Consider the following 27,503-nt stretch of genomic DNA (forward strand, 5'->3'; position numbering starts at 1 on the left):
GACCAAATCAACTGATGTGTCTTTTTTAAGTACTTATTTCCATAATTTGCTTTTATTGTTCTATCATTCAAAACGTGTAGAAGGCTTGAAAGTGAATTTCTTTTAACCATTTCATTTCTTATTTCACAAGAAGGCAAAATAAAGACAGGTGCCCACCAATTATACTTTGAAAGTAAATAAGTTTTAGTTACATTTCTTCAAAACAAGGCATCTGTGGGTGCATACAGCAACACACTAAAAGGATCACATAACCAAGAAGGAAAAATTCATAACTAAATAATGCCTTCAAAGGCATTTCTGAAGTTGGAATGGCATCAGGAATTTGCTTATTTACGTAGGGAGTTGTGGAGATTGCAGCATGTTGGTACTGCCAACAGATAGGATGATTAGTGCTAAAAACAACATCATCGTTTAGATAAATCTTCTCCTTCTGATAGCTGCTATTGAACTTGACTTGAACTTAAATGTTCTCAGCTTGGGAACTACAGTTACAGTTCCTAAACCAGCTCGTTCAGCCTGAAAAAACTGAAGGCAAATGGAATTTTATTGATACAATTGGTCCCTTATATCAAATATTTTAAGTCCCTTGTCTTATATCTTAAGGCCCCTTGTTCCTTAAGTTAGTAAAGTGCAGTGATGAGCACAAAAAAAAAAAACAACCCCAAATTCTCAGACTATTGTATTTTAGGCTGGGGTTGGATATTACTTGGTTGATGCTCAGTGCATTGGTGTGCATGCTGTGATTTTGTGTAGTTGATAACTAGCTGCCTGTAATGTCAGGACATGAAGACTATGGTGGTGTCACACAGGCCAGGTTTTCACCTGACCACCCCTCCCGCTGCACAACCTTTGCCAGCAGCTCCCATGTGGAGATGCCTCTCTCACCATGAGGAGACACCAAGGTTCCTCATAACAGGAATAGTCTGATTAGGACTAACACAGTTGAAGACATGCCACCATATAAGAAAAGGAAGATATTCTGCAGGAATTGTTTTCTATGGTGTCTCAGAGTAAAAAAATATTTTTAAAGTGGGCTCTAAATCACACTTTTTTTAGGTAGAAGTTTGTGTTTTCCTTTGCAGGGACCCAGCAGCTGCCAGTCAAAAGGCTTGCAAAGATTTAATGAGTGACTCTTCAACTTACTAATTAAAAAACTACAACAAGATTTCAGGTCTTTATTTCCCTAATATTACAGGCTATAGCAGTAATACTTTGTTCAGTCAAGCCTAGCTAAAGGAAAATGCTTATGAGGTTTCCAAGGAGAGAAATAAACAAAATGGAAATGAATAGGGAACTTGGAACTTTTAAGTGTACGTAATTAAGAAAAAAATACATCCTTCAGATAATTCTGGAAACTATTAGGAGATATTCATAATTCATAACCAGTTGTTTGGTTTTCTTTCAAGCAAGGGGGCAGCTTTACATCAAACATTGACTAGCTTTTCCATTAACTTAAATAAACAAAACAGTGTGCTTCAAGTTAAGTGAACCTCTTTTCCTTTCTTTTTTTTTCCTTTTAAATAACTGAGTGAATTAGAAATAAGAACAAGATATTTACTTTCAAATAGGAAATTAGTTTGCATGCTATTTCTTCATGTTAGAAATACTTTGGAACACTCACAAAAACAATGTTAAGCTGGATTTATGGAAATGTTCCATATCAGTTTTGAAGATGATAGGCCAGATGTCGGGGAGAACTCTTTCATCTGCAATAATGGAATAGTTTAATCCACCCTTGTTGTTTTTGAGTATAGTCCAAGTGTATTGGTCATCATGGGTGGGTGATACTCACTTCGGCAGGCATGAACCAAAAAGGACAAGTTGTAAGACCTCTAGCATAAAGTCACAAGAAAGCAACAGCAGGCAATACTCTACCAAAAGAAAAAATGAGCTATTGTAATGTTAATCAAAGTTTACCATTACGACAGCTCACATTTTGAAGCACTCTGAGACCTGCAGATATACTGCAGTGAATTACTGGATTTTATCTTGAAAGCAAGTCTGGCTCCATTTAAGGCCTCAGCAGAAATAAAGCCAAAAATACACATTTTAAATTAATATAGATCAAAAAACTGGAATATTTTTCTTTTTGATGAATGGGAAAACTTAATAGTTAGCCTTGTGGTCTTCTATTGGGAAGAAAGTACCCTTCCTTTTGAGAAACTTGAAACACAAAGACATATATATTAATATCTGTGTTCTTGCTTTAAGAATACATGTTAAAGGAACATTAGAAAGAAAATACTATTGCTAAATGTCTTTGGGGAATAGTTTTTGTGGCCTTGTATGAGACTAATGTTGTCATATTTGCCATACCACTTCTATTAGTAATAATTACTTTCATCACTGTATTATTGAAGTGTTGCGTGTGTCACATTCATTTAACTCACTATGGTTGTGATTTCATAATGAACAGTATTTTTATCAGAACACATTTCTACAAGCTGTGTTCAGCCATGGCTTGTACTGCTGGAGCCTGAAAAGCACACAGTAAGCTGTAATAGAGCATTAGGCTTTTTGACTTCCAATGCAATTTCCAGCCTGGACAGCTACTGCGCAGAAGACACAGGAGCACAGAATATACATTTGGGCACCAATTCAGGTTTAGCACCCTTACCTTGTCACCACCAAGATGCTCTCCTGAATGTAACAATTGTAAGTATTCTTTTATGTTAGGATACAACTGAACATGCTTTTTCTCTCCTGTATATTGTATCTCCAAATTCAAAGTTAAAAAAAAAATCAGAATTAAAAGCCATTTACCTTTGCAGTTTAATTTTCAGACTGCATAGCATTCACTAGAGATGGAAGGTAACATCCCAGACGGAGGCATAGTGGAGGAGAAAGGAAGTAACACGTCAATTCAAAGCTTCATTCATTTTTTTTTTCCTTTTCAGCTGCCTGCCACTCCCAAACAAATATGTGGGAGATGTTCTAGTGTTGAAAGCTATGGCTCATTCCTCTATTTAGCTATTCTATGTGATAAGTCAATTGAGTCTGGACATACCAAAGACAATACGTAATTGTGACAAAGTATTGTAGTACAGACTTGATTATTACAGCTTGATCCCTCATTAATTCTGTTGACTTGGTAAAAAGATGCTTTTCTGTACCTCCTTATTCAGGAAGTCACTGTGGTTGGATGACTCCCAAATTGACAGTAGTTGTTAACACTTTTGCAGTCCAAACACAGAAATCATGCAAGGAACTACAAGTTGTACTGTGCTTGGGGCTTTTTGGTACACTTTTTACATTAATACTTTCCATTACTTCTATTCTGTTGTGCCATGATGTCCAGGAGTACTAAAAGACAAATCTACAAGAAACTTGCATTGCTGTGCCCTCAAATTTGAAAGAGGAAATGTTTCAGCACACCAAAAGAAGTTGTGCCATTCCTCATGAAAGTCTTTTTAATTTAAACATTTTACCTCACTTATTTGCTTAAATGTAGGTCTTGGCTCTTGCATATATTTTTCCTGTGCAAACAAGTATTTGTGCAGGTTCTGTGAAAACTTGTTACCAGGGCAATCAATCCAATATACTTAACATGAAAGGGCCAAAAGAAAAGTCAAAAAAGGAAGAGAAAAATCAGCAATAGAGGGAGTTTATGTGCTGCTACAGAGCTCCACAGAGTTTTAGAAGTTACCTTATGACACTACTGAGCAGTGACTCCACTGTTAAAGTGCAAGTCTCTCTATTAACAGGTTTTACTGCTCCAGAAGTGAGAAATTTCTCTAAAAGTTTAGTCTTTTGGTACCTGCAGATCTGACATTATGTAACAGGTTTTGTGTTGGTATTTACCACAGCAAAGTGCAGCGTCCCCACACCAATGAGTTAAAAGTTGTCTGGGCATCCAGCCCAGATGAATAACATCCCAAATGTTGAAGGAAGTAGCAAGGGAAATAGAAAAGCCTTTGACAGAAATTGTTGATAGCTTGCTAAGGCCAGGGAGGGAACCAGGGAATTTGGAGGTTGCTAATGTTGTTCCTATGTGTAAGAAAGGATCAGGGAGGATCCAGGAAACAACATAGCAGTGAGCTTGGCTTCAGTTGCAAGAACAATGTAAGAAACATAAATAAGGAACAGAATACTTAATTCAGTAAAATAAAGCAAACTCATACTCATGGAAGAACTATAGTGGTCTAATTTCTTCTTATTTTAACTTCAGCTGGTTAGTTCTAAAAAATACTGATATAAAATGTCTTACAGATAGAAGAAAAGTTAATGAAGAAAAGTTAATGATACTTGCATCACCATGCAGACTATGGTATGCCTGTTACCAGACTCACTGGTGCAGTTACATACATGGAAGGCAGTGTTTTCAGGTCACATGAAAAATAGACCCAGGCATTTTATTTTTCACTCACACTGAGAACGAAAAAACCCTAAACTGATTAACTAAAATATTTATAATTTACATTGAAAACAAATGGAGAATGGCCTCACTGGAGCCAGTGACAAGTGCAAGACTGACGTTAGTGGAATCGAGTTTAAATTTGTAGAAACAGAACCTGTTCAATTGGTGCTGCTCAGTGGGGGTTGAAATAAGAATTTGAATCCCATAAAGTCATTTTAAGGGGTCTTTTTTGGATCTGATAGAATATTTTGTTTACAAGATCGATACAGTCTAGAATAAAGCAACTTACAAACGTTTTGTGACTTGAACAGATTAATATATACCCAGGGAAGGAGATAATGAAGATGGTGTAATAAATTGCAGTATATTGAGAACCAGTGAAGAGCAAGAAGCTGAGAACTTCAGTCAAAACAGTAAGGCATACTTGAGCTAGTTAAGAAACAGTTGTCTAGCTCTCAGCACAACATACAGGTATGAGCTAAAGGAGAAAAGGTTTAAGTAGCTTAAATATTATTTAAATATTAAATATGATACTTGTGGACTGCATTATTTTCTACAAAAGCTTGAAGTGCTGGTAAAATGCATCTTGCAAACTTATATGCTTCTCATAATGATACAAAGAAAGTTACAAAGATTAAGCTGCTGCCTAAGTGAGCAGGCAGCATGAGTCAGGGGGTTTGGAAAAAATGCGTCACAGCATGAAGGGAACAGAGCCAGGTTTGTAGCTCAGAAAGAGAGACCAGAAAGAATTTTATGGATGTCGGTAAGAGCCTGACAGATTGGGTTGCAGTAGAGAACAACAACAACTACCTACCTCTAAAACAGGGAACCATATGCTAGATTTAGGGAAAGCTGTAGCTAGAAAGCAGGTCAGGCAAAATGCTTGCACACAACTGGTGGATGAAATAAGAGCAGGCTGCCAAAATCAGCAGTGGAAGGACATAATTGTGTAAATCATTTCAAGAGGGAATGTGGGTACATTTTTGAAAAATGAGGGAATCACTGGGTACAGCTATTAATGAGGCTGTGGAATTAAAACTATGAAGTGCAAGTCAATTTCTATTTTGAACGAATAGAGGAGCAAGTTCTGCTGCCATCCATGGTTCTCACATTATTTCTGTAGCACCCGGCTATCACCAGAGAGTGGCCTAGGCAGAGCATTATCTTAGCCTGCAAGTAGTTATCAATATGAAGGTCTGCTAAAATGAGCCTTCTCCAATAGCCCTGGAGACTGCTGCAAAAGGCAGTAGCTATCTTGGAACAAGTCACTGGGTTCTGATGGCTGTACTTAGGATAGTGTGGTTGAGGACTTCCGTAACCATTCCTGGAAGATCAGTGCAGCTTACATGTAATTTAATTGAGACACCAGTGTCCTTAGTTGTAACATTCTTCCCCCTACATCTCTATTGACTGACTCTTTGCATCAGGTTAAGGGTTTTACATAGCAGTAATTAGTGCAACTTCATAGAAGGCCATACCACCTAACTCATTTTGGGAATGGTAGAGATTGACCGAGCACAAATCTTCAAGAAAAACAGAATATTGAATTCCTATAACTAAAGACTCTGTCATGATGCTTAATGGATCTGAATTCAGACTGCTCAGAGAACCTGAATTCTGTGGTTTGCAATCCCCCAAGTACTTGACTTTGAAACTGTCACATTCTTTCAGTGTAAGATTCTGGATATATCATCTATAAACAACATATGGAAATTAAAGTACTCAATCCAAAAACGTTTTACAAATTTCATTATTTTTTATAACTATTTAAAGTTACAAGTCCCATTATAAGTTTGCTTTTGAGTGACCTATTAAAAGACTACACTATTCTCCACATTGAATTATTAAAACAATCAAGACACTGAAGATAACCCAACTCTATTTTCAAGTAAGATCAATTTGTAAAAGGACTGTTAGAGACACCCAGGCTATTTCAAAGGGAATCTTCCAACTACACAGGCTGTAACTGTCCAGTGAATAACTGGAAATAAAAATCTGAGCAACATCTTAGATCAGATTCAGAGATACATTGAGTTTGAGAATTAATCTATATTTCACAGGGTGCATAATCAAATAGCATTCAGGTTGTTGAAAAACTTAATACAAACTTAAAGCTCTTATTTATCTGTGTCCCTTGTTTACCTCTTAAAATGTTATCTGAGATTAGAAAATACAAAGAAAAAAAGAAAAGGATAATTTTAAAAGAAAAGATCATTTTCATTACTGATTACCCCTGTAATTTACAGTGCCTACATGGGTGAACATTTGTGTAACATCTAGAAATGCCATTTAAACAAAGCTGATGAGGAATGAGTTGAGAGCGTTTTCAGGTACAGCTTACAAGATACTTGCTTAAGGTGGAATCTTCAGCTATTGGATCAGTTGGTGAAACACTTAACAGAAACAAACTTTATCATGATGACACTGATTTTGGAAGAGAGAATGCAGAGGAAAGATGCTCAGGAATGAGCTTGTAAAAGTCCATTTTTTTTTCTTTCTAGATCTGTTTCTTATGCTGCACTCATCACTGTGGTATCTTGAGTGCTTTCCAGTAGTGCATTAAGCAACATGACAAACATCTGTCACATGTTTGTTCTCACCCTCTCCCCAGAGAGACAAGTGTGTGCAGCAGAATGTCTTATTTTTTTTAATTATAAATACACATGCATGGAACACACATTATTAAACATTTGCGCTAGAGAGGAAAGGTCAGACAAATTTATCTCACTCTTCAGATTACAGTTGGTGAGCTCTGTGACGTTCCTGTAGGAGTTTCCATCACACCTTTGCCCCAGATGTCTTCACCATGTCAGTCTGGTTATGGGTGTCTGCAGCAGGCAGAAATCAGAAGTATGGATTCCCAATACCATCTCATCCCTATATTACTTCATTTGATACAGACTAAAAGCAGGAATTCATGCAGCTTCCAGATCACCATCACAGAATCAGAGGGCACTGTGTAGGTTATGATAAACAGGCTAAGAATCTAATGGATTGGAAAAGTCTGATTTAAGCTGGAAAAAGAAGTCCTTAGAATAATTATATGAATACCTCAGTGTCGATAAGGGGACATAATAGGAAAAACAATCTGAAAGCTTCAGACCAGAGTTCAGTCAGACCTTAAAGAATTGCAGGTAAACAGTCTGCTTATACAAAAACGATGAACACATTAAGTAGGATTCCCAGATCAATATTGGCATCACCAGTGTAAGATGACGTTATTTCATATATAGAGAGAATTGTGTGCACATATTGATAGATGTCTCTACTTCTGCTATCCCAGAGAAAAAAGGAACTGATCTTCCTCAGCCCAAGAGACCTCCAACACTGATGTTGCTTTCTTCCTATGATTTCCACTCCTCTGTTGCTCCAATAATTCTCAAGGCAGTTAGAAAAAAGACTTGCTTCTCTAACAGAGGAAGATTTAGGTCACACAAATGCCAAGAAGCTGAAGACTTGTTTTTGAGTCTCACTCAAAGGCATAGCTGTAGAGATCCGTGCAGTAACATAACACTGCAAAACTCACTAGTGCTTCTTTCTGTACTCTATAAGGGCTGGGCTGCTTCTGGTATCACACCAATACAATTCATGTTTGGCACTGCCTTCAGTACACAAATCTTCCACTTGCTTCCTCATCTTTCTATCAGTCACTGCAGTAGAAATGTCTGTCATTGTTGCAACAGTAGAGATTTCAGAACTGAATGTTCCAGCCATGAGACCTTTCTAGCTGCCTGTTGTTCTCCCACAGTAATGTCCTTGAAGCACTTAAACATGATCTTTAGGCCATCAGTCTTCCTCTAACATTACTAATTTCTTTGCACAGATGTGAGCAGGACCGCTTCAAGCCTGGTAACCTAGTGCCCTTTCTCAGTGAAGGCTAAAGGCTGCTCTCCTGTGCCACTTTCATTTCCTGCCTTAGGCAGTTCAATAAATTCCACAAAAAGAGAGGACTAAGTTTCAAAGAACTCCCATCAATACTTACTTCCATGTTTGTTTCTCTAGCTTTCCTGGGGGGTTTCATCCCCACAAAAGACAGTCACAGCCATCCAAAGACAGTCAAAATAGCAAAAAGTACCAGGATGATGCAGAATAACAACACTGATAAAGCTCTTCTGAAGTCCACCAAGAGTATACCCCAATATGCATTTTCATGGCACTTGGAAAACAGACAGGACATACAGTCACAGCTAATATGCAATCCATTTCAGGATCCTAACTTCAAGAATCTTAGGAGAGCTCTAAAGGATTCCTTAAAGGTTTTAAGAAAAGGTCGTTCTTACACAGATATTTTGGGCCATAACATTGAATCTTCCAAGAGTTTCTCAAAAAGGAGGCACCTAGCAGTCAAACACTACTTTTGAATAACTGTTCTTTCAAACTGAACCATTGGGAAAAGTCAAAGACGCTGAGTGCACAAGTCAATCTTGTTTGCTTCATTTTGGCTGGAGTAGCTTGTTATTCCATAGAAATTAAACTAAATGGAAATCAAGCAATGGATGCAAATGGCAGCATAAGGACTTAATGCATTTTAACTAATCCATAATAAAAAAAGGAACTCTTGTTAAGTTTACTTAGATATAAAGCCCCTAAAGATGAACTTTGTTCCAGCACCTTCTGCAACAACAACATAAAAAACTCCAATCAAACTATGTAAGTATTATAGCCAATTTATTTTCAACTTTAGTAGAAACTAGGAGGACACGCAAAGCCCAGGAAGTCTCTGCAAAGACTTGCACTAAGCTTCAACAAGCTTTGGCTCAGGCATTTAATGATGTGTCAGGTTGGTATGAGGCAGCCAGCTATAGTCCCTGAAAGTCTTTACACCTGAGAATGTGATTTTCAGCTGTCAGTACAGAGCAATGCAGTCAGCGAGTCCTGCATTAACTTTAGGACAGATACTATGCAGAAATGCAAAGAGCAGGGTAACAGAAATTGACTTTATTTTCCCTGTCAGATAAAGTACTTGTGAAATATTTGAACATTGGAGAGGGCAGCCATTGAGAATTAATTCAAACTGTTAATGGTTTATTATTTATTGAATCTTGTGGTCAAAGCTGTTTTCATTTTTTGTGAGAAAGAATCCATCATTTTTTCCAAAGCACCACCCAGAATCTGCCACTGGTGATGTTCTAACATCCCCAGTGCCTATACAAATAGCAAGGTCAGCTGAGATTTGTAAACTAGAGATCATAAGTTTTAAGGAATTTGTTTATTGAGCCTAGCGTCTCCAAATTATGTACAATGCCAAAATTAAAAAGTCCTTTCACTGTACTGTGTCAGGTTACAATAAAAACCTCTCCAACAGTTTGGATGTTCAGATGAGAAAGCGAATTGTAATTTCATTTCAAGCAGCCTATTTGTCAGCACATGCAGTTTAATTATCATTAAGTATCTCCAGCAGTTATAATGAATAAGCAAAATCAAAATGTTTGGTTTATACTTGTATAAACCTGCATTTAGTCTGAACTAAAAGCTGCTGAATTACACTGAAAAGTATCTGTCTAGAGTTTGCATTTTTAGCTGTATTGTTCAAATGCAAACATTAGTAAACTGTTTCCAGAGCCTTTCATAGATTGATTGAATTAGAGGAATTTTCATGGCAATGACAAGAGGCAGATCTTTTCCTGATGAGAAGGCCACCATGCATCAAGTTCCAAGTCCGTGTCCAGAGTATGGAGCACAGGAACCACGCAAACGTGATCAGTCTTTTTAGTATCAGCAAAACAACATATTTCTAACTCATCTCACTCTTGACAAAGGGCTGAACTATGCTCAAATTTCCCAGAGTAACTCAGCATGCAAAAAACAACCAGCTTGGGAGAAAAAAAAAAAAATCACAAAAATAGTCAAGTGACTAAAATATGATAAAGTTGCAAGGCATTTACAGAAAGTTGTATAGTAACAAGTACAAAATATTAATAGTATTTGATAAATAAAAGTGATTGTTTAAAATAACCATATCTGAACATATTTACAAATGCAGTGTATCAGAATTAAAAGCTATTATAAATATATATTGACATTTGATGTTATCCTGCAAATGGAATAAGCACTGAGATTACACTTTTGGAGTACATTTGAACTTTGCTGCCTTCTCCTATAGGTATCTTGAAGATGCATAAAGCATTTCCATAGGCTGAATATTTGAAGTAAACTTTGTGACTAATATTGTATTTGCCTTTCTTACAAAGATATAGATGAATGTGCAACCGGAACCCATAACTGTAGAGCTGACCAAGTCTGCGTCAATTTAAGAGGGTCCTTCAGCTGCCAGTGTCCTTCAGGGTATCAGAAACGAGGGGACCAATGTGTTGGTAAGTGTTGCTCTAGACTAAATTATTTTCTTTCAGTTACAAACTCTATATTGATCATAAAGGGTATAGGTATGTATACTGTAAAACAGCTGTAGGTTTGTGTCATGATAATAACTTTATGACAATAACTAATCACTAAAACATGTTTAAGTATAAACAACACTTGGGTTGAATTTTAGATTAATTTTCCTAATAGTTACCATTGTGTTTATTGTTTGTATGGGGTGTTGCCTAAAGTCCCAGATACAGTCATAACTCTGCTATAGCGGCCACCAAAGCATGTCTTTCCACTGACCTCAGTGAGCCTTAACTCCAGATCTACAGGACAAAGTGCTACCTTCACAAAGACCTAAGTCCCTACTCTGCAAAGACCCATGGCACAGCTTGTCTCAGTTTTATGAGTATAAATTACAGAAATGGAAACTCTGAATGCAGGTATATGGTATTTATAACATGTAAACCACTATGCTTTATTCTTTGGGCCAAAATAAACCATCAGCACCCTTGGGACCTATACAAGTATAGCATTAAATTAAATCGAAGAGCAGTGTAAACAGTGCATCTTTCCTATTCCATCCTTTTTGGGGACTTAATGCAAAAGAGCCATTATTCTGTCCCTCCAGTCCACCTTCAGCCTTTATTTAACACCTCTTTAATCGTAATTTCAGTGGATGAATTGCTTTTATAGGCACTCCAGCCTTAAGCCTTAGCGTTGTCAGAGATAATAAAAACAACTATGAAGTAGGAGAATCAAATTTATACATCATGAGGTGATTTAAGAGGTGCTCTTGAATAAGACACAAGACTGGGTTTATGCAACCTAGGAGAAAAGCATCTGTTGGGGTTTTTTTGTCCTCAGTAGAACAATAGAACTTCAGGTTTTCCTCTTTTCCTTTATGTTAGAGATCCTATATTTTAAAGTGTTTAAAACAATTTTTATTTCTAATATCTTTCAAAAAGTCTTGCAAAGGCTATAGGTAGTCACTGCATAACAAGAGCAGCAGGAAGGAAACAGGAAATTTCAGTACACGTCCAGACTAACTGATATTTCTGGGCATGGCTCTCTTTAGAGTTCTGAGCCAAGGGCTGGAGAAATCAACCAAAACATTATCTCTTTCCTAAGAGATGTGGATCAGGCTCTTAACAGTCAAATTGGTGTAAACACAGATGTATATGATTTCTCTCCGTTCTCTGTGCAAGAGTAGGACGAGTAGTTTGGAATGTAGGTAGAGGAATAGCTTTGACAGGTCATTGATCTTAATTTTTAAAAAATATCTGGGGTTTATCTAGATTTTTTTTTAGAACAGGTAAAGTGTATTACTGGCTATGCAACAGCACTTTTAATGTCAAGAGCTATGGTACTACCTGAAAGTCTCATGGGACACATAGTACAGTACTCACAAGAAAAGCAGCAGAACGATGCACTGTTCTGTCTCAATGTGAATACTTTTATATATTTAAATTTATACATGATATTGTCTGGAAAGTGGGATCCCCCTTCTCCTATTCAGGTCAAAACCAAGAATAACACCTGTTTTACATATTACACAGTGACTTAAATTTTAAGTACATCCCTACACTTAGTCCTGTCAGCATTTCAGAATAAAGCCTGTCTTCAGGGATTTTATAACAGCTCAGACAGAAAATGTTCTTGGGGCCAGATCTTGATAGAGGTTCTCCATATGGGAGGAAATATTTCTCAAATTTGAAAGACATTTTTCCAGACGCTTCTGGCTTTAATATAGAAGGAGGAAAAAACTCAATTCTAACAATTAATTGATTTTATTCTAAGTTCACTAATACTTGTTTTAAATTTGCTTGTTCACATACTGGAAAATTATTCTTTTCTGAAACACGGGAATACAGATAAAATTACTTATTTTCCAGCATTACTTCAAGCAGAAAATTTGACCCAATGGATCTACATGGAGTTGATGTGCCTAATCCCACAAGGAAAACTTCCACTGAATTAGAGTCAGATCCTGGAAGCATTTGTATGCTCATATGCAGTGCCTAAGCAGTAAAGCATTGCTCATATGTCTGTATTGTATAATCAGATCTTTAAACAGCAGTTCATAAGAGCTTAGTCGTGTATAAGTCAAGGATGGAAGAGATCTCCTGTGCTTCCTAATATATTCCATTTCTACTTCCAAATTTCTCCATGCAACAAAAGTTACAATCGCTACTGTACTGATACCCAGGAATTTTCCAGCATAAGCCTTTTCATTCAGGACCATCCAAAACACTCCACTGCTACGTTTAGCCACAGACAGTGACAGCAGATTTGATGAAGAAAGGGTTAACTTCTAATGATTTTTTTTTTTGCTTGATATTAGAACAAACACTTTGCTTATTTAAAAAAAAAAAGTCTTGGCCTCTTTTTAAACACATCTATGGTGGAAACAGCTGGAGGTAGGAAACTCAAGATCTGGCATGGAAATGGGAAATGCCTGTCTTTGTTGCAGTGAAAACTGGTCTTATTTCTCTGAGCACTGAGCCTTTGAAATGTCACATTGTGTACATGTACAGAACATGGCATGGATTTCTTCATAAAGCTCAAACAGGCCAGAACTAAAGATGGTTGCTGCACATACATGTAAGATCACCACCATGGCATAATAAAAAACCCTCTGATTTTCAGACATAAACAGAGGCAATAGATCCACCAGAATGCAAGGTAAACCTTTTAAAAAGGTTCAACATTTTGTATGGTTTGCAGGTGAAAACCCTGCTTCAGTGCACATAAGGAATGATGAAACTTGGAAAGGCAGCCTGCTCCACCTCTAACCCAGAGCTAATCTGCAAGGAGAGTCTGTGGAAAGTTAATACTGCCTGAGATAGCAACAGCTTCAGCCAGTCTGATTGCCTGCCTTGGCACCAGAGAGTGCAGCCAGAAGGTGCATGGAAAGGGATGCAGGAAAGACACAGAGGGAAACAGGAGCAATGGGAGCCCCTCGTGGAGCAAGCCAGTTTCTGAGGAATCCCTGCAGAAGCAAAATCACCTGATTGCTTTTCAGGCCCATTAATCTTCCGTCTTCATCATTCCCCTGTACTCACACAGAAAATGTGAACTCTTCCTGATAGAACAGCAAGGATTTAGTACATGCTAAGAGTGCTGTGTGCAAATTGTTGGAAAAACAAGGGTCACAAGCCACATTCGCTGTCTGATCATGAGAAATTTGGGTTGAAAAGCAGAACAAAATATTCTGGATTTTACTATGCATAACTAGCAAAACTAAGCAATACTGTGGAAATGAATAAAGTTGGAATGTGTCTTGATCTCAGTGGCTGGAAGACAATCAGCACAAACCAAATTTTTAGAAAAGTTAAAAGTAAAATATGCAATACCTTTGTCACATAAGCTTTTTTCCTGCCTGGCTTTTCAAGTGCAATTTACTTTATCATTTCTGTGGACACAAGACAGCAGCAGTGATCTGCCATGATTTCATTTGAACTAATTTCTCTTCGTTGATAACCTAGACATCGATGAATGCACCCTGCCTCCCTATTGCCACCATCGATGCATGAACACTCCTGGTTCCTACTACTGCCAGTGCAATGCCGGTTTCCAGCTAGCATCCAACAACCACACTTGCGTAGGTAAGAGCTTCTCTGCGCAGCACATGCAGAGACTTCTCACGCATGAGCTTGCTCACTATAGATACGAATACTGACACATGACTTGACTACAGTTGAAACGTAAGTATCTTCATCCCAACTCAAAGGGAATAAATACCAACCCATAAGGCATACCATATTCTGTATTGAGAGGCTCTCCTGCAAGTGATCTGAGAAATACACAAGGGTTAGAAAGAAACTTGGAATGTTATTGAAAACCTGCTACTTTTTTGGTGCAGCAGGTTTCTGAGGACCATCTAGTTTGGCAGCTGGAGGGTTATATTCATCATTTAATCACAGAGTCAATTATTTTTAAGTTCTGATTCATCACTTTGCATTATCATTGGCTTTCATGATAACATTCCCAGTTCATGCAACACAAGGTCTAGAACTGGAAACCAGGGAAGCAGTACTATACGTCTGCAGTTAAGTGTAGTTATCCTCAGACCATGATAAACATAGTGAGGAAAGCAAGCAGCTATAAATGTCACATTTGAATATCTAGAAAATCATGTTAAAAATTAAAACGAAGGTCACTAAGGAAGAGTGACTCTTCAGACGTGATCCTCCCTTCAGAAGTAAGTTGTTGCCCTTTCCATGGCTTAAATGCAAGATAAATTCTTTCAGTTATACTCACAAATCTTGACAACTTCGAGTTTGATGGGTACTTCACCTAAACACCCCTTCTCTGACTTGCTGGCATCCTGCTGGCTGCTGCAACAGGACAGACTTTCACATCTTCAGCAGTCATATGGCAGGAGTGCTACTTGACAGCTCTACCCACCACATTTATGTTACAACTTTTACATATATTTAAAGGGGGTAAATATCTCTTGGAAGGAATACAAACAGAATTGAGGCTTTGACTAGTTAGTTATTCCTTCTGGTAGCACTGTCATGATGTACTTCTTTGTACCGTTGCCAGGAATTAATCAAAAGAAGAAAGAAAACACTTCAATCAGTTTTTCCCTATTATCATTCATTTTCAGGACTGAGAGGTTCATCATATATCCTGTATTCCTGAGAATTATTATTCTCAATGTTTTAGGTTTTGTGAATACTTGATCTTACTTGTTAGTTTTTAGTGGCAGCTGTAAATGAATGAGTGTTGCTTACATTTATAAGCATTTTCAAAGGCTGTGAACTGAGGATTTTTTTCAAATGGAGCTCTCTAATAGTTGTATCTGATAAACACAAATATGAATGGAATACATGCAGGGGAGGAATACAAAGGAAAACACACTAAAATCTACAGAGTAAATGATGGAGCAGTAGCACTTCACACTATCACTATATATTAGAGGTTCGAAGGGACCTCAAGAGATCATCAGGTCCAACCGCCCCCCCCCTTGCCAGAGCAGGATCACTTAGGGTAGTTCGCACAGGAATGCATCCAGGTGGGTTTTGAAAGCCTTCAGAGAAGGAGACTCCACAAGGTCCCTGGGCAGCCTGTTCCAGTGCTCTGTCACCCTCACTGTAAAGAAGTTTCTCCTCATGTTGAGGTGAAATCTTCTATGTTCAAGCTTGAACCCATTGTTCCTTGTCTTACCACTGTGAACCACCGAAAAGAGCCTGGCCCCCTCCACTTGACACCCACCCCTCAGATATTTATAGACATTGATCAGATCCCCTCTCAGTCTTCTCTTCTCAAGACTAAACAGCCCCAGGGATCTCAGTCTCTCTTCATAGGTGGGATGCTCAAGTCCCCTAATCATCCTCGTGACTCTCTGTTGGATTCTCTCCAGCAGTTCTCTGTCTCTCTTGAACTGGGGAGCCCAAAACTGGATACAGCATTCCAGGTGTGGTCTCACCAGGGCAGAGTAGAGAGGTAGAAGAACTTCCCTAGACCTGCTGGACACACCTTCCTTGATGCATCCCAGGATCCCATTGGCTCTCTTGGCCGCAAGGGCACATTGTTGTCCCATGGAGAACTTGCTGTCCACCAGCACTCCAAGGTCTTTCTCTGTGGAACTGCTTTCCAGCAGGGCAGCCCCTAATCCGTACTGGTGCCTGTTGTTACTTCTCCCCAGATGTAGGACCCTGCACTTGTCCTTATTGAACTTCATGTGGTTTGCCTGCACCCAGCTCTCCAGCCTGCCCAGGTCACATTGGATGGCTGCACAGTCTGATGGGGTGTCAGCCAACCCCCCCAGTTTTGTATCATCAGTGAACTTGCTGAGGGTACTCTCAATCCCCTCATCCAGGTCATTGATAAAGATATTGAACAAAACTGGACCCGGTACTGATCCCTGGGGGACACCACTGGCCACAGGCCTCCAAGGTGACTCTGTGCCACTGATGACAACCCTCTGAACTCTGTTGTGGAGTCAGTTTTCAATCCACTTCACTGACCAGCCATCTATGCCACAGTTAATCACCAGCCTGTGAAAACATGTGTTATAGATTCCAGAGATGTTTATGGTTATATAAATTTCCCATTAAAAAATTGCTTCTCATACCACAATGTTCTCACATATGTTCTTAGAGTGAACACAGAAATACACCTTCCCCCAGTATGGTCTAGGAGCATTGCAAAGCTCTACAGGCCTCAAAGGCTCATGTTATAATTGTAATGGAATTTAAAAGAACACATTTTAAGAGGAATAAATAGCTCAAATAAATCTTAACCACTGCATGCTGAGAGGTCTTATCAGTATGTGTTCCTTATATCAATTATTTATAGAGACTTGGCATTTCATACCTGAAAACGATGCTGGAATGTGGAGTTTCATAGCCACACTAAACATTTTTTTAACTAGTCATCACACATTAGAATAACTTTCATTCCTGGAAAAATATTCTTTTTTTTTACATGGAATGTAAAGCATAAATCTGACATTATTCTGCAGTGACTACAGATCTGTATTGATATAGTCAACTGAGCTGCTAAGCAATAAACCCAGACTAAGGACTACTCCACTTAACCAGCCTAATTACCAGCTACATAAGATAAAGATCTGTCATTTTTCCTTTCAGACATAAACGAATGTGATGCTAATAACCCATGTGCACAACAGTGTTACAATATACTGGGTTCTTTCATCTGTCAGTGCAATCCAGGGTTTGAGTTAAGCAGTGACAGAATCAACTGTGAAGGTAAGCATTTTTTTTTATCTTGGAAGAGTAAAGGGATGTAATTCATGTGGAGCCACACTGTGGGTGTAGACTGTAGCCAGAACTCTTAAGGCATTATACTGCAAATGTGGTTTATAATACACACCGTAGTAGCTATAGTTGCATTCAGGTACCTGTGGGTGTGGGTATCTCTCTTCAGTAGTAAGTGCAAAACAGGACAGACATTGCTCCAGTTCAGATTACAGCTGGGAAGAATAAGGCTTCTGAATACTTACTTCACAAATTCACTTGAATTGTGTGTGGTCTAATGCTGATGACCATTAAATGAATCAGAAAGGAATACAAACCAAGAACAAGTGCAATTTTGTTGTTAGGCTTCTCTGAAAATACAACCTCAATTTTTTTTATTTTAAGGAAGCAACAGTTGTGCTTTTGAGGTGCTTTTAAGGCTTTATGTACAAACAGCATGTCTCCCGAAGATTATAGAACTGACATTTATTTCCTTTGCCAGAGTCTCCACAGGGGTCTTCTAATCTCCTTTTGGACACATGGTGATCTCACCCCTACAAGCCCATATCCTTTCTACCAGTCCTTGAGCCAAATATGTCTTTTTGGCTTACCACTGCCCTCCTAAACAAGCCAACAGAGCTATTACAGATGCTCCTTCTCCAGGCATCTTAAACTAATCCTACTTGCAGGTGAACAGAACAGGGAGCAATACGTATGCTCCTAAGCATGTCCCTGACATGAAATCAAGAACTGGCCGCAAACTTCAGAGGTAGTAGTAAGGAGTTAGGCTGTTTTACAAGCCATTCCCTAGTTTTGATAGGTTTCATTTAATTTCCAGTTAATGGCATATACTGTGAAATTCTGTTTCACAACACAGGGTTAAGAAAAAAAAGCATTGCAGAATAGTATACACTATTATTTGAAGGGGGAAATAAAAAAAAAGAGGGCTTTCCCTCTCTTCCTCTACTGCATTAGCACAGGGTGCAAGTACAAAGCCAACATTTTTACCTTACTAACTAATCTCACATCTGTGCACTTTATCAAAGTAATCACATTTTGGATACTAAAAGTATAAATTCTTTGAAACGCTTTTTTCCCAAAACCATTCTGAAGACTAACTTAGCTTCTGCTTCCTCAAGCTCAAAATTCTCATTTTGGAAGATTACTGATAAAACACAAGTAAATCTAGCCCTTCTGTTTGCAGGTTCCAGGTGTTCAGCTTTTTCTGATAACTTACTTTTTTTAGACAGATTTCTCTTTTCTTGCTCTGTAGAACCAGCACTTAGCTATTATATTTAATTCTATAACGAGGCAGATGTTAAAACCCCGTAACTTTAAACTCTTTTGCTTTCTGTAGACATTGATGAATGCAGAACGTCAAGTTATATATGTCAGTATCAGTGTGTTAACGAACCAGGAAAATTCTCGTGTGTCTGCCCTGAAGGCTACCAGGTAGTAGGAGGCAGAACATGTCAAGGTAAGTGCCCTTAACTTAGCAGTCTCAATGCTGCCACCACCATTTCAGGCAAGGTTAAGAACGCTTTCTATCTAAATGTATATTATGTGACAGGATTACCATTATGTGAGCAAGAAATGTGTTGGATAAAGCATTTGATGATTAATTGCCTATCTGATAGTAATTCTTATTTGAGTCCTTCAGCTCATATTCTAAGTCCTCCAGATTCCTAGAACAATGTTGCAGCCCTCAGGTAAAACATGTGTCTTGGATGTCTAGGTATTGAGTCGAAGTTTCAGACATAAATACTACTGAAAAAAGAGCAGGCCATTTTTTACAGACACTAAACATGGCTTTTTATATCATGTTTCATTTTATAGAGGTTCCTAAATTCAGTCACAGTAGAAATGAATGATGTGTTTCTTCTCATAATAGCGAAAAAATGCAAGACTTGAGTGGCTTAGATAATTTATGTGTAGCTAGATTATGTGTAGATAAATGTCTGGTTAGGTGCCAGTAAATGCTGGAATTGTAACATTTGTGTTTCTTCCTCACTGGTGTTGAATGTCTCTTCATCTTATTAGACAACACTGCAGAAGAACAAGTGCAAGAACCATTGTTTCTGTAATCCAGAATCCGATTTAACAGTCACCATTTTTAGGAATAAATGCTTGATAATTACTTGCAGAAGGCCAGCTGTTATTGAAGGTTGTGGGGTGGGTAGTTTGACCACCTAAAAATCTCTACATCCCTTCTAAGAAATTACATTTGAATAAACCCTTTCTGTGACTGTTAATTTCAAGTGGGCGGTAAGAGGATTCTGGCAGTGACAGGATAATAGAGCATTAATACAGTACAATCTGAGTCTCCACCTCCATTCAGGATTATTTTCCAGGTGAAAAAGGAAGCTCTGCTTTGCACGATAAAATTCCTTTCAAATCTATTTTAGTGCAAATGTGTAGACATTAACTAACTAACATTTAATTGAGGCAATTAACAAGAGCCTGCAAAAGGCAGGAAATCACAATCCTTCAAGATCTTTGTCCTATGCCTATAAGATATCTTCTGCTTTAGTCAACTAAAAACAAAAATCAACATCTTCAAACTTAATTAACACTCAATACATAAATTTATTCCACTTCCACAGAGAAATCTTTTATAGCCAGGCCCCAGAAAAGCAGGTAAAGAACACAGACACCTGTTGCATTTCAACAGACAAGCAGGTGACTGGGTTTTGTGGTTATTGTGAAGACATTGTGTGCAAACTCATTTCCATCTGCTTTGACACAGTCCCTTTCCTTCCTCCTAGATATAAATGAGTGTGAGACTACTAATGAATGCAGAGAGGATGAAATTTGCTGGAATTACCATGGAGGATTTCGTTGTTACCCAAGAAATCCTTGTCAAGAGCCCTATGTCCTTACATCTGAAAAGTAAGAGCAAAATCAGTCTGTTGCAGTTTTTAGGCTCATCCCCAACAGATAACATGATCTACTACAACAGAAAGCAAGTACCATTTGTTTGCAGCTATACTAGTTTGATCCATTTTTGTTTTTCAGCCGCTGTGTCTGCCCTGTATCAAATGCCATTTGCAGAGAGCTGCCTTACTCCGTGGTGTACAAATATATGAGCATCCGTTCAGACAGAACAGTGCCCTCAGATATCTTCCAGATTCAGGCAACCACTATTTATCCTAATACTATTAATACTTTCCGGATCAAGTCTGGAAATGAAAATGGAGAATTTTACCTGAGAGTAAGTATTGGTGGGAGTTGGACCTGAGCAGGGTATTAAAACCACTGGTGCATTATAGTGCCTTGCCATTTTGACGTTATAGTGTCTGTCATTTTGACAAATGCATCAAATGTCTCTGTAAAAGAATCACGACATCCCAAACTTTATCAACTTTTTCATACTTCCTTGTTAAATGTGCTTGGTTTCCAAATGTTAGCAAACCTGTCACTTTTATACCTGGAAACTTAAAACTCAGAATCAAATTGTTTCTTTCAAACGAGTTCAACACTAGTAATGATCATGTATATTTAGGAATCCTGGGACGCACATCTCAAATTCAAATGAGGTATCTCGATGCTTTTCACTCTCTTTACCAATACCTCATCTATTATGTATTAGGAGAGGACTACAGATAGATTCACAGAATCTTAGGTGTTGGAAGTGGCCTCCAGAGATCAAGTCCAACCGCCCTGCCAAAGCAGGATCACATAGGGCAGGCTGCATAGGAATGCATCCAGGCGGGTTTTGAAAGTCTCCAGAGACGGAGACTCCACAACCTCTCTGGGCAGCCTGTTCTTGTGCAAAGAGTTTAATTACATTTCTTATAATTAGTTATACAATTACTTTAATTACATTTCTCTCTCTTTTTAAAATTAATTAAATAAATCAATAATTTCTTGGGATTGGATGCTAATTTCTAGAGTGCTAAGTTCATGCCAATTTACAAAGGTTTTGAGTTGAAACAAACTTGAACCTTCTTTTTCCATAGTGCTGCAACTATTTCAGAAAACCACAAAACTTCAAATTACTTATAGCATTGGTATAATGCATTCAAGTAGACACGAATGAATGTGTCTGTAACATCTGCTTTTAAAGATTTTTTTTGGCAGAAATCTGATTTTCTTGGATGCTTTTAATATTTACAAATTCCTGGGAAATCCTTTCTGTATGTGGCTTTACACTCCGTAAAACAGAATCAGCACATAAAATATAAACAGAAATATATTAATTGGAAGGTTTTGATTTATATTTTTCTTCAGATATGAAGATTGGGGGGGGTGATAGTACATCAAAAAAGTATACCAAGATATGGCATTGCCTATTTACACTTGTTTCCCCAAGATGGAAACAATGAACTGCTCATCTCTAGCTCACTTGTTCTGGTATAACCTACAATCCAGTGCTTTTTCCTGGATTTATTACACATAAAACCCCTGTGTCTACCCCAGAAACACAAATTGTTACTTGCTTAAAAGAAGAACAAGATCAGGTCAGCTTTAATTTGGCTATCAGTCCAGCTCTAATTTGGCTTAGACCCCAATCTAGCCTTTGGACTTACTTTCTTTAGACAAACTCCAGTCTTCTGTTGCCACCCAACGAGGAATCTCAGCTCATAAATAAGGAAGCATGTGTTTATTCCTGCCAAGAGACTGCAGTAAACAAAGGCTTACTTAGAAGTTATTTCTATTGTTTTAGTAAAAAATGTGAGCTGGGTCTTAGATGCAGTGAATTGATTGGATTCATCTGTATACCTACTCATTTGACATGGTGAGAAAACATTTGTAGTAGGGGAAGGGAGAAACGGAGTTTACATTTTTATGACAAAGCTTTTGGACACACTAGCAGCATGCCACAGTCAAGGCCTGTCAGTGTCGTAGACTGGGAAAAGTGCTTTGGAGCAATTCAAGATGGGGATGGCAACAGGTACACCAGTTGCAAAAATTCCCAGTGTTTACAAGGGGAACACAAATTCTGGAGTTATGAGCCATGAAACAGCTTCCCTCCACACAAGCTACAGCACTGTTAAAGACATTAGATGTCTTGGGTTTACTTATTCTCCATGTATTTTCAAAGCTGATGGATGGGGATAAAAACAAAGACCATTCTGGGAGAGATTACCACACGTCCTTTAGGAAAGTCAGCCTAACCAGGAACAGACTTTGCAGTGCAGTTTATTTCTCCCAGCCATAGTCAGGTAAACCTTTCCCGGCAACAAAGCCAGGTGTGAGATTAGTCATGGCCATTGAAAAATGTTAAAAGAATACTTGCATTGTGTATCTGTGCCAAGACAGAGCATTTTTACAGCGTGGTAACACACACTTGATGCAAATAGGGAATCAGTTTAGATTTGACTGAATTAAACTTGTCTGTTGTTCTTTCAGCAAACAAGTGCCGTCAGTGCAATGCTTGTACTCGTGAAGTCACTATCAGGACCAAGAGAACACATTGTGGATCTGGAGATGCTTACAGTGAACAGTTTGAATTATCGTACAAGCTCAGTGTTAAGATTAACAATAATAGTGGGACCTTACGCATTTTAGTGGTTTTCAATAACATTTCACTGGCACTTAAAGTAGCCAAAGAATATTATCTTAAAGAAAGCACTTACTATTTTATTTATAGATTTTGCTCTCTTATTTTTTTTAAGATTTGTCTAGTAAATTGATATCTTTAATCCACACATTTACACCTGTAATTCCAGATTAGTAGATGTGTTCCATAGTATACAGATGGGCATTGTCACTTTCTGTATAAAGACTTAAATCTTTTTTTATTACCTTTCTTGGACTAGATACATACTATGCTTTTGTATGAGAACTGTATGTTCCTACTATCCTGTAAAACTTCACATACCCCTCCTAGGCAAATAGGTCATGCAATTAAATGGTGATCTTCTGTGTTGTTTATATTTTAAATTCTAATGCAGCTACACCAACAATCTCAAAAAGAAAAAAAATATATAGTACGAATGATACACGAAGTAATGTTATCTGATAAGCTAAAATATATTTCTTCTTTCTAACTACATTGTAACACAAGATAACAGTCAATAAAAATCTATTTCTGTAGACATTTATGTGCTATCAGTTGGTTTTTCAAATCTGAGTGGGGGGTAAACTTACATTGTGAGAAAAGGGTTTTTATGTGCAGTTAGTGTTAACCATAACAGTGAATAACATTCTGCCCTCTCCAAGAAAAACACACCATAGGAGGAAAATTTCTCTGACAATGAAACAAACTCCAAATGGAAAAGCACCACCCAGGGCACATGTGTCCATGTTTTTCCTGAGAGCACTGTTGGTAGTTACTGGTTAGTGGGATGCAGCATTATCAGACAGAAGTTAAAATGCAGGTTTTGCAGATACATTATGTTGCATACATGCATATGAGTGCATTTGCTCATTAAGTTGTGTAATTTTCATGCACTCCTATTCTTACAATTCAGATTTATCATGTACATTGTTCATAAAATTTATTTCTAATTCAAGAACTAAAAACATCTTTTGTAACATGTGAAATCTTATTTCTTGTTTAAAATGTAGTAGTTAAGCCTCGGATGTACAGAATTTTTAATAAAGATCTCTTATCATATTGGACTTAGTCTTATGAGGTAGTTTATTAGCTGCATTAGAGTGCTGAATTGTCAGCTAACGTGAGAGCTTGCAAAGCCCCATAGAGTTCTGCAGAGTCAGAATGACCCAAAGCTCAGTACATACAGTATTAGTTCATGAAAGACTAAAACCACAATTCCTTCATAGAATGACTTATTATCTACTGAGTTTTAGGTTTATTGACATTAAATAAAACAGGAAAAATACACCAACATACACACACTGCTAGTTAGTTGCTGATTTAAGGAAGGAGCCTCTTTTCTACTTAAAATCCATTTTCTATAGAAAATGTGTGAGCAGTGAATACATCATAGACAAGGAAATCCCTTTGGTGGTACAAACCCACAGATTCATATTTATTATGTCAGTCACTCTCAGTGGTTGCTTTCAGAGGATGTGCCCAAAGAAGCAACAAGCATAGCTGGAGAACTTGGCACCCTGAGGTCCTGCACGGCAAAAATTCACTCCAGAATATAACTTAGAAGGAGGCCACAACTGCTGTGGTTTAGGGTGACACATCTCCCACACTGACAAATTGCAGAGCAGGACCCTATTATCCAATGATCATTCCCTCAGGCAGTCATTTGTGGCTTTAAACAAATACTTCATCTGCCAAAGGGGTCAGAGCACATGTTTGTAGCATAAGCCAAAAAACAGCACTGGTGCTGGGTCTTATTTTCTTTGTCTGGGATCCTGGAGCTATGGGGTGAGACCCCAAGTAGCCTTCACCCCTCTCTGCAGAGAGGAGCTCACTAATACAAGCCCAGTTGCTTTGCAGAAAGATTCAACTGGTGTTTTCCATTGTGAAAATTCTGACATAGAAAGTTGGGCTTTCTGCAAAGGGTTTTCTCCCTATACATCACCACTACAAATCTCTCTATTTTGAAAGGCAGCTCCTCATCCCACATGTACTGAAGAAAATGCCTCCAAGCTCCTCCTCCCTGCAATTCCTGTGGCAAGCAGCACATGCTTGCCTCCATACTTAGTTTGTCAACCATCATTTTCTCTCTGTGTAGTCTGTCCTCACAAACTTGATGTGCTGGCTCTCAAGCATGCCCCTCTACCCTCAGCATCAGCACTGTTCTTTTACACTGACTTTTAACTTCCCATTTTTTTTTAATTCAGTATTGCCCATTCCATGGAACAATCAATTTTGTGGTTCTTTCTAGGTTTAAAATGGGCAGTTTTCTCTTTATAGGTGCCCAGAGGAGGCTGAAGTGGTTTTGCCCCCTTCAGTCATGTGACTTGCAGGGCACCAGGCTGGTCCCTGTAATGAATTAAGCAGCCAAAAGTAATCCTGGCATCCCCAAGCTGCCAGGCTTTGCCCCAAGGATTTACTCTGCCTTCATGCTCTGCCAATATTTGTACAAGTTTCATCACCAGCCCTGTTAAGTCTTCCTTTTAAATCTCTGCTTATCTGACAATGACCCAAAATTAATAATTATATATAAAGAAAAATAACATTTATGTACTTATCAAATGGCATGAACAGCAGAGGCAATTGTAGCACATACACATGCCTAAATCATATTCAGCCTACTCATTTCTTCACATCTCATCATGCTCATAGACTTGGACCAACCTATTTTATTTCCTCACAAACCATTTGCTTGAAATATTCAGCTCTATATAAGACCACTTAGGGCCCAAACTAGGCAAGTCAGAGGTAATCATACAGCTCCAAAGCCCAGATCCAGCTACATGACATTATATTGCTATGGGTTGGTTGAGACCTAAACACAGTCACTGGGTGTGGGCACTACTCTCCACACACAGCATTAATCATGGGGGCTTTTATGGAAGTGGGGAACTGAAATAACAGGAGCCCCTCCAAACCAAAACACAAGCAGGTGAGCCAAGCAAGCCAGGGACTACAGCACAGCTGTGCAAAAATTGGAAGGGTTGGTATTGTTTTGGATAGGGGTGTGATACATGATTGAGTGTGAGAATGTCCGAAAACTTGATGATTAAAATAAAAAGGTGGTTCAGAGCCTGAACAAGGAGAGCTTTTGTATATTACACCATGGCAGAAAACCAGCATGTTTTTAGGAGGGAAACTCACAGGTTTATCCAATCCTTCAGGAAAACATGACTTGGTATGTCCCTTGCAAAGGATATGGAGCTGCAGCAAACATGCAACAAGAGTTTGAATAGTGACTTGAGTTAAAAGGGTTATTAAAATCCCAAGAAATTACAGGAGAGCAAAGTGTGTGCTCAGCCTTCATCCTAGTGGCACAACCATTATTAGTAACACTCCAGGAAAGATTCTCATACAAGTCTCCGTCACTCTTGAAGAAGAATCAAAATCAGGATCACATGCAAAGTTTAGTATCTTCTGAGAAATAGAAAACTAAGAAAAAAAAAGTTTTAAAAAAAATTTAAAATACAACTTTGAGTAAACAGAACTTAAGGAAATAGAAATGCAAGTTCATTCACTTCCCCAAGACCACCTGAACATAGTGCAGTGGGATTATTTTGTTTGGAAGGCTCACAAATGCAAGTTTATTGTTGAATCACATTTCCATGACTACAAAGAGTTGCTTATGTTTTGAATGATCATCCGTGTTTCTAATTTTACAACTCCCCTACTAAAATATAGAACAGCTGCTGCCCTAGTCAGCTGTTCAGCATATGGAGCCCACCAGGGACAAAGCCCACTGTTAACACAGAGAATTACTTTTAACGCCCTCACATTTCTAAACCTCACCATCATCTCAGCAAAATGGCACATTTCCATACTTCCCAGCTGGGGGAACACCTGCATAAGACAAAACTGAACTATGCCGCATCTGCTACAAACCCTAATTTTATTTCATCTGGCCAGCAGAAAGAGTTATCAGACCCAGTGAACATCAAGAGGGCAAAAAGTTAACTCTGTTTTATATCTGGGAAAAAGCAGATGTCTAGTTAAAATGTTTATATTGCAAACATTTCTGTATATATTAGCAGGAAACAGAGCTGTTTAATAAAATGGAATTGGCTTACAGTTGCCAAACCAAATTTGAAGGACAGTACAAGAGCTTTTGTCATTTTTGCACAGGAAAAAATACAGCCAAGTTTTATATGAATATAGACTATGTACATTGAACAAGTCATTTTGGTTTTAAATAAGTGATCTCAAAGTTAACTCTTTTTAAAGCCTCTCTGTTATTGTGTATATCTGCTCAGCAGAAAAAGCTGCAAACATTGTGTCACAACAATATGACAAAGTAGTATTAAAGGCTTTCCTTGATTTATTTTCTCGTAACTCAGAGAATGCTTTGACAATGGATTAGGGACTGTGTGGCCATGACACGCAGCAACGCTTCCAGCAAAGCAAAATGCTGGACTTAGGTGAGCCCCTGGTTTTGTTTGTAAACATGGTCATGCTGTGCTGGTTACAAACTGTTTCTGCTCTAGCTTGAGAAAGAGATTATTTCACTTACTGACCCAGCATCCCAACACAAGGAACATCAGCTCTGTGTACCTCTGCTCCCTCCAGAAAGAAGACTGGATAACCAATCTTTTTAAAATGTTAGTATTTTTGTAATTCCTACATAACCACACAG

General features: G+C 38.2%; 1 protein-coding gene across 1 annotated transcript in view; it reads left to right on the top strand.

The window, feature by feature from the left end:
• The window catches only part of EFEMP1 (EGF containing fibulin extracellular matrix protein 1), a 47,161-nt gene extending 24,263 nt beyond the window's left edge, over positions 1 to 22,898 (top strand). The window contains exons 4-10 of the mRNA XM_054383629.1: positions 10,549 to 10,671; positions 14,152 to 14,271; positions 17,266 to 17,385; positions 18,731 to 18,850; positions 20,139 to 20,262; positions 20,389 to 20,584; positions 22,726 to 22,898. Coding sequence (XP_054239604.1) covers positions 10,549 to 10,671; positions 14,152 to 14,271; positions 17,266 to 17,385; positions 18,731 to 18,850; positions 20,139 to 20,262; positions 20,389 to 20,584; positions 22,726 to 22,884 — 962 coding nt within the window. The 3' untranslated portion in view covers positions 22,885 to 22,898. The remainder of the gene's footprint in view (positions 1 to 10,548; positions 10,672 to 14,151; positions 14,272 to 17,265; positions 17,386 to 18,730; positions 18,851 to 20,138; positions 20,263 to 20,388; positions 20,585 to 22,725) is intronic.
• Positions 22,899 to 27,503: the final 4,605 nt, after the last annotated feature.

Source organism: Indicator indicator, chromosome 9 (assembly GCF_027791375.1).
Source record: "Indicator indicator isolate 239-I01 chromosome 9, UM_Iind_1.1, whole genome shotgun sequence".
Classification (NCBI taxonomy): domain Eukaryota; kingdom Metazoa; phylum Chordata; class Aves; order Piciformes; family Indicatoridae; genus Indicator; species Indicator indicator.